Genomic DNA, 7,416 nt, shown 5'->3' with positions numbered 1-7,416 from the left:
AAAAAAAAAAAAAATGATTTTTGTTGTTAAGCTATTCTCTACCTTACGAATTTTAAAAATTGAAACATAATTTATATGCCATAAAATATACCTCTAGAAAGTACACAATCCAGTGGTTTTTCGTGTAGCCACACATTTGTGTAACCACCACCATCTAGTTTCAGAGCATTTCCATCAGCTCTGAGGGAAACCCTGTGCCCGCGTTGCCCTCCCCGTTCTCCCCAAGCCCTGGCCACCACCCACCGACCTTCTGCCTCTGTGCATTGGCTTGTTCCCGCCAGCTCTTATACGTGAGATCGGATCACACACCACGTGGCCTTTTGTCCCCGGCTTCGCTCACTTCGCATGGTGTTTTCAAGGTTCATCCAGATTACAGCGTGGATCAGCCCTTCCCTCCTTTTTATGACTGAATAACGTTCCACTGTGTGATTACGCCACATTCTGTCCATTCATCAGTTGATGGACGTATGAGTTGTTGCCACTCTTTGGTTATAATGCTCCTGTGAACACTTGTGTCCTTATGAATATTTAAAAATCATTTTAGGCCGGGCGCGGTGGCTCACACCTGTAATCCCAGCACTTTGGGAGGCTGAGGCTGGCAGATCACGAGGTCAGGAGATTGAGACCAGCCTGGCTAACATGGTGAAACCCCGTCTGTACTAAAATTACAAAAAATTAACTGGGCGTGGTGGAACATGCCTGTAGTCCCAGCTACTCAGGAGGTTGAGGCAGGAGAATTGTCTGAACCCGGGAGGCGGAGCTTGCAGTGAGCCGAGATTGCACCATTGCACTCCAGCCTGGTGACAGAGTGAGACTCCACCTCAAAAAAAAAAAAAAAAAAAAATCATCTTGTTGGCCAAGGATGGTGGCTCGTGCCTGTAATTCCAGCACTTTGGGAGGCCAAGGTGGGTGGACAGCCTGAGCTCAGGATTTCAAGACCAGCCTGGACAACATAGTGAGACGTCCATCTCTACAAAAACACACGAATTTAAAAGTTTGCTGGGTACAACAGTGTGCACCTGTAGTCCCAGCTACCGGGGGTGCTGAGGTAGGAGGATCACATGAGCCCAGGAGGTCAAGACTGCAGTGAGCCACGATTGCACCACGACACTCCAGCCTGGGTGACAGGGCAATACCCTGACTCTAAAATTAAAAAAAAAAAAAGTGAAAAAAAAAAACCTAGAAATTGATCTCCATGTCCATCAATAGGTGATTAATCACATTATAATACACTATATTGTGGGATTTTACTCAGCCATGAAAATGAACAATGTAAAATCTCTATCTGTTGGCCTGGAGGGATGCTCATGATGTTCTTTTAAGTGAAGAAAGCACCATGCAGAGGGATGGGTGAGAGCCTATTTTTATTGCTAAAACAAAAGCCAAAAAAAAAAAAAAAACCCACCCCTTTATCAAGTACAGGTTTGTAGGAACACAGAGAAAGGGTTTGGAGATGAGGGGAGGGAGAAGACATTTTTCTTTTTCATACACCTTTTGAATTAACTTGCTAAAATATGTCATGTATTCTTATGTAATTAAAAATAAACAAAGAAAGTCCTGGCACAGTGGCTCACGCTCCAATCCCAGCACTGTGGGAGGCCAGGCTGGCGAATTGTTTAAGGCTAAGGGGTTTGAGACCAGCCTGGCCAACATGGTGAAACCCCGTCTCTACTAAAATTACAAATATTAGCCGGGTTTGGTGGTGCACACCTGTAATCTCAGCTACTCAGGAGGCTGAGGCAGGAGAATCACTTGAACCCGAGAGGTGGAGGCTGCAGTGAGCCAAGATGACACCACTACACTCCAGCCTGGGCAACAGAGCAAGACTGTCTCAAAAAGAAAAAGAAAAAGAAAAACCATTAACAAACATTACTTAAAGGAGTAAGAAAAAGGAACCCACCTCAGCAACGTCAATGCTTTTCACCCGATTGCTCTGTGGGTTGAAAAGTTCACGACTCGTAGTATCCATTGGTTACCCTTCCTCTTCCAACAGCGCATGAGAAAGAAAATGGGGTGGGCTGGGATGCAGGGAGAAGAAGCTGAAGGAGTTGGGAGCTGCAGGTGTATGAGCCTAAGGGATGTGGGGGGGGGAGGGACGGGGAGAGGAGGGAGGAGGGAGAGAGATGGATGGAGGTGGCAAAGAGGCTTAGAGAGAGGCTGAGAGCGCGAGCGAGCTGGCGCTGGGATCGGCTCCAGGCCAGTGACAGGGGCTGTGGGGCAGGAGGAGGCCATGCTGTGTCCCTGGAGGAACAGCGTCTGGTGAGAGCAGAGGGAGCTTTTCACAGCCTCTGAGTATCTCCTGGGACTTTCCAGCAGACCCGACCCGGAGGAGCCTGCCGGCCTCAATGAAAACCGCTCCGCAGGCCTTTCAGGCATTCAGGAGTGTGGACGGCTCGTCCATTCGTCTGTTCACTCGTGTAACAAGTATCTATCCGGTGCCTGCCCCCTGCCATGTGCTGAGGAATCGGCCTGTTCAGGACAGACCCGGCGCTGCCCCCCTGGACTTTCCAGGGTGCTGGGGGACCACGCCTCAGTGCTGGCCACTCTGCTTCCCCTTGAGCACAGTTTGGGCTGAGTCTGGTGCCGTGAGGGTTGTGCTTGTCGGACGGGCTCTGACGCGGCACACAGCTGCAGCCCTGAGCCCAGCTAGCTGCCTGGCATCGGGGCGCCCGCCTGGTGGGGCTGCGGGTGGTGGCAGGGATGCCACTCTCAGGGGCAGAAAAACAACAGTGGGGTCCTCAGTCAGCAGCAGACCAGACGGGCCCAGTCCCCGTGCCAGTCTCCCAGCACTGCCCGCTGAGGGCCGTCTTCCGCCGGAGCCTGACAGCTGTGAGACCAGCCTGAGAAGGAAAGGGCAGTCAGGCAGCGGCCTCCGGCAGCTTACGGGGGCTTCCTAGAGGCAGGCAAGGCTGAGCCCCCCGCAAAGGCTGCCAAGGACTTTATCGTGAGGTCCTGTGGATCACACAAACGCACAGAAGGGCTGGCAGGGCCAGTCCCCGGGCAGGCCTCTGCCCCACCCCCAGGCTCAGGACTGCTGCTGTACGGACAGTTCCAGCCGGGCAGGGTCATCTGGCCTCCCACAGGCACCCAGCAGCCACCCCGTGTACCCCTGCAGGTACACAGCCAGGTCTGGGATGGCCAAGGCACCACTCAGTCAGAAGGCACACGCCTTGGCTTTGGCACAGGCTAATCAGAGGGCACACCGCGGCCACTCAGGAACAGGCCAGAGGCAGGCCAGGAGCCATCCCCTAAGCGTGGTCCTCCGCAGTCGCCCTGCACACCTGGCACTTTGCCTTCTGGGCACAGAAACTATCTCCCTCCTTCCTGCCTCCCAGGCAGTGTCCCCTCCACCCACGCGTGGCCACAGATGCCTCCTGAGCCGCCCCGAGCAGCCTGGCCACCAGCCCTGACCGCCCTGCTGCCCGGGGGCTGACACACATCACATGGGTCACTGGACAACCACAGGGCCGCGATGTGCGTGGCACAGAGCCTGGCACGGAGGGTCCTGAGGGGGTTTGCAGTCGGTGCCTTGGAGGGATCACAAGTTCACACAAGGGAGCCTCTGCATTGTCTGGCCTGGCCTCTGAGCAAAGTCAGTTAATAAACAGTGTTTGTTGCAAGAGTGGGGGCCCCTGCCCTCCTCGCCCACGAAATTAAAAGGCCAATCTGCGTGGCTGAGGGGAGGGGGCTCTGCTCCTCCCAGGGTGTGCTCATGTGCATGGGAGTGTGTGTGTAAAGCTAGTGTGTGTGCACGTGTGAATGTGTGCGTGTGTGTGAGTGCGAGTGTGTGAGCGTGTGTGTGCATGTGGGTGTGTGTGTAGGTGTGAGTGTGTGTGAATGTGGATGTGTGTGTGTAGGTGTGAGGGTGTGTGGATGTGGATGTATGTGTAGGTGTGAGCATGTGTGGATGTGGATGTGTGGGGGTGTAAGCGTGTGTGCATGTGGGTGTGTGTGTAGGTGTGAGTGTGTGTGCATGTGGGTGTGTGTGTAGGTGTGAGGGTGTGTGGATGTGGATGTTTGTGTGTGTGGGGGGTGTGTGAGTATGTGTCTATATGGATGTGTGTATGTAGGTGTGAGCGTGTGCGTGTGCCCTGACTTGGAGCAGCCGGGGCGGTGACAGCTCTGGAAGGGGGGCGTAGGCTGCAGCTGCCCCACAGGCCTTCAGCCTCCCCTGCTCTACTGGCTCCAAGCAGCATTTTAAACCCGCAGGTGTCCACCAGCTTCTGCTCCCACTGTCTGCGGGACGTGGACAGACCTCAGGGCTCAGCAGGGAAAGCCTGGGCTCCGAGGGTGGCAGGCAGAGGGACCAGGTGGAGGACGCCCCTTCCCCAGCCAATCGGACACTCAGTTCCAGGCTGGGTCCACACTGCACTGCATCCCACGGTCCCCACAAAAGTCTATGCATGGCAGCGATGTCGCGGGCTGAATTCACAGCCGCAGAGGCGTCCACGGCGTCCGGTAGGACCAGCGAGGAGCGGCTGCTACGAGGGCACCGGGGTGCTGAGGACAAACGGACGCCGATCTACCTGGGAGGTCCAGGGATGAGGGATTTGTACTTCTGCATACATCACTGGACAACTTTCACATGTTTGTGCTAAACACGCATTACTTTTGTAGCAAGAAAAAAAGCCTGAATGACATAAAGATGGTCAGACGTCAGGTCACAACCAAAGACCAAGATGTTCCGCAGTCCCTGAGCAGCGGCCACCAGCTCTATTGTCCCGGGTCCATTCCTCCAAGATGAGCCGTGATCCGAATGAGCCTCCGTCCCCGCTCCGCCTGTCTCATCTAAGACCCTCAGACTCCAAATATTCGGCTGAAACGTGAGCACTTCAGAGCAAGAGGACCCGGACACCAGAGAGGGCGAGAGCCTGCCCTTGGATCCCAGCTCGGCCACACGCCTGCTGAGAGAGTCCCTCCTCTCCTCTGAGCCCCAGGTACACCCGTCTGTAAAACGCAGTCGTTAAATAACCGCCCTGTCCACCTTCCGAGCCTGCTGTGAGACAGGAACTTTGAAAATAAAACCACACACATCAAAGCGTCATGAAAACTGCGGAGAGCGGCCCACAACCAGGTGCCACCATCATCGCCAGGTGGGGAGGCCGCCTGGGACACACGCACCTTAGTGCAGCCACCAGAAGGCCCGGGGGCACTGGGCACAAAGTCACCTTACTCATCAGGGCCAGGAAGCCAGGAGTCCTCCCTTACTGAGACACAAGACAGGCGCCAGGAAGAGAGGGTGAGGGCCCGCCTGGGAAGGATGCAGGTTTTACACTTTGCAAAAAATCTCAATTGACGTCCCATTTCTGTGACGATGCAGAGTGCCGCTCACGGCACCCTCGCCCCCAGACCAGAACTTGTATGTGAAGGTGCCCCCCGTGGGCCCTCCGGCCGCTCCCCTGTACAGAGTGAACATCACCGGCTGGAGGTCCCCGCTGCTCACTCAGGAGAAGGTGTGCAGCTGAGGGCACGAGGAGGGACGCGTCCCCAGAATGAGCCACGTGGATGGAGGGTACGGGGACTGGCCTTGTGCCTGCGATCTGCCGGACGTTACAGGCCGTCCTGGGAGACACGCACAGGGGACTTACCTCTTCCTCGGGCCCACGTGTAGATGCGGCCGGTCTCGGAGCCTCTGGGCTCTCGCTCTGCGGGTTCCACCGGCAAAGGTCGGACGTGGGGGTCATCAGCTCGGCCAGGGGTCTTCAGGGGCAAGATATACTTGGGGAGCCCTTTGTAGAACCAGGCCCCCGACCTCTTCCAGACCTGCGTGGGGGAGAGAGCTGCTTGGGGCACAGGACACAGAGGAGTCTCCCCTCCTGCTCCTGGCCCAGATGACGGGAGGCAGGACGCGGAGAGCTAGGCGCAGAGTGGGAGCGGGAACGCTGGCTCTGCCCTCCCCGGCTGATGGGCTGGGCTGTCACTCACCTTCCCAGGACTCAGGACAACCAGGAGCTAAGTCCCATGAACTCTCCAAACCTTCTTTCTCTACCTCTTTCTCTCCCTTATTTTAGAGTTGAGGACTTGCTCTGTTGCCCAGGCTGGAGTGCAGTGATGCAGCCTCCACCTCCTGGGCTCACGCGGTCCTCCTGCCTCAGCCTCCTCAGCAGCTGGGACCACTGCACCTGGGTCTACGCTTGCTTTGAAGACAAGTCCACGTCCTCCTGCTTCTCTCTTGCAGAGCAGGGACCTCCGTACGGGCCCGGCATGTGAGAAATGTTTGTGAAAACTGACCACTGTTGCCGTCTGTATCCTCCACAACGCGGGATCCTAGAGATTGCCTAGTCAGGCCCCTGCCCATCCCCAGGCCTGTCCGGCTCCTGCTGGAAAACTCCTAGTGACAGGAAGCCCACAAGCCACCAGGCACTGCTGAGTTTCCACTAGATCTGCCAGTGACTGGCACTTCCTTCCCGCCAGCTGACCTCCCGGGCACCTTCTCTTGCTGGCCCGAGGCACAGGGCTGCACGGGGCGGACCCTCCCAGCCGCGAGGTCCTGCAGACACCTCCCCAGCCCCCAGCTCTCCTCGTGCCATGCCCAGACCCCCAGCTTCTCAAGGACAACACGCACGGTTCCTCAGCTGTCCCAAGTCCCCTCTCGTCGAGTCACCCCCTCTCGCCGTGTTTGTCACCGTCCCTTGGGAGAGGGGCTCAGAAGTGGCCACAAAGCTCTAGGCTTGTTCGGGCTGCCCCCAGGGCACAGCCACTGACTCTCCACCCTCTTTCCTGCCTCAGTTCCGTCCTCCTTGGGTCCTGAGCCTCCCAGGAGCCCCTCTTGACCCCATGTGGCCCCCAGGAACTCTGAGAGCCAGATGGGTCAGAGGGTACCCGCCAGGGCCCAAGCAGGTGCAGAGCATCCCTTTATCACCGCCCTGGGGAAGTGGTGAGGAGTCACCCTAAACCTGGCCAGACATTCCCAAAGGCGGGCAGAGCCCCAGGAATCCAGGGATGCCCACCCTGAACTCGAAGGGTGGGAGGTGCTCTGGTCTGGGACGCATAACCCCTTGGGCTCTGAGGGGTCCCTCTGTTCCTCCACCACCCCCGGCTCGGACACCCAGGCTCCCCACTCCTGCTGTCCCTGGAAGCAAGGCTGGATCAATGGCAGCTTCCACACTCACTGTGTGGCTTTGAGAGAGTTACTTTACCTCTCTGAGCCTAAGTTTCCTTATTGATTAAATTGATTGAATGTGATAGCTTCTGAGAAAGTTGGAAGTGCTCAGCAGAGCACACGGCACCCAGAAGGTGTTCACAAGATGCCACCTGCCTGCCTCCTTCCTGTCCCTTCTGCTCAGGGTTCCAGGGGGGACCAACAGAGGCTGGAGGGAGAGCCGGGCTGGGCCACAGCACAGCCCTTGGAAGCTCTTCTCTGAGGGCTTCTCAGATGGGACAGCCTCTCCCACAGGAGCAGAAAGGTCTGCGTCT

The 7,416-nt window shown here is 56.7% G+C and overlaps 1 protein-coding gene across 4 annotated transcripts in view; it reads right to left on the bottom strand.

The window, feature by feature from the left end:
• The window catches only part of RPH3AL (rabphilin 3A-like (without C2 domains)), a 153,295-nt gene that overhangs the window by 24,792 nt on the left and 121,087 nt on the right, over positions 1-7,416 (bottom strand). For all 4 annotated transcript variants that reach the window (XM_011999600.1, XM_011999598.1, XM_011999597.1 and 1 more), the window contains one exon: positions 5,589-5,763. In XM_011999600.1, the coding sequence (XP_011854990.1) occupies positions 5,589-5,763 (175 nt within the window). The remainder of the gene's footprint in view (positions 1-5,588; positions 5,764-7,416) is intronic.

The sequence above is a fragment of the Mandrillus leucophaeus genome, unplaced genomic scaffold, assembly GCF_000951045.1.
Source record: "Mandrillus leucophaeus isolate KB7577 unplaced genomic scaffold, Mleu.le_1.0 Scaffold6, whole genome shotgun sequence".
Taxonomy (NCBI): Eukaryota; Metazoa; Chordata; class Mammalia; order Primates; family Cercopithecidae; genus Mandrillus; species Mandrillus leucophaeus.
Note: the sequence above shows the minus strand (reverse complement) of the source record. Positions and strands in the feature narration are given on the sequence as shown.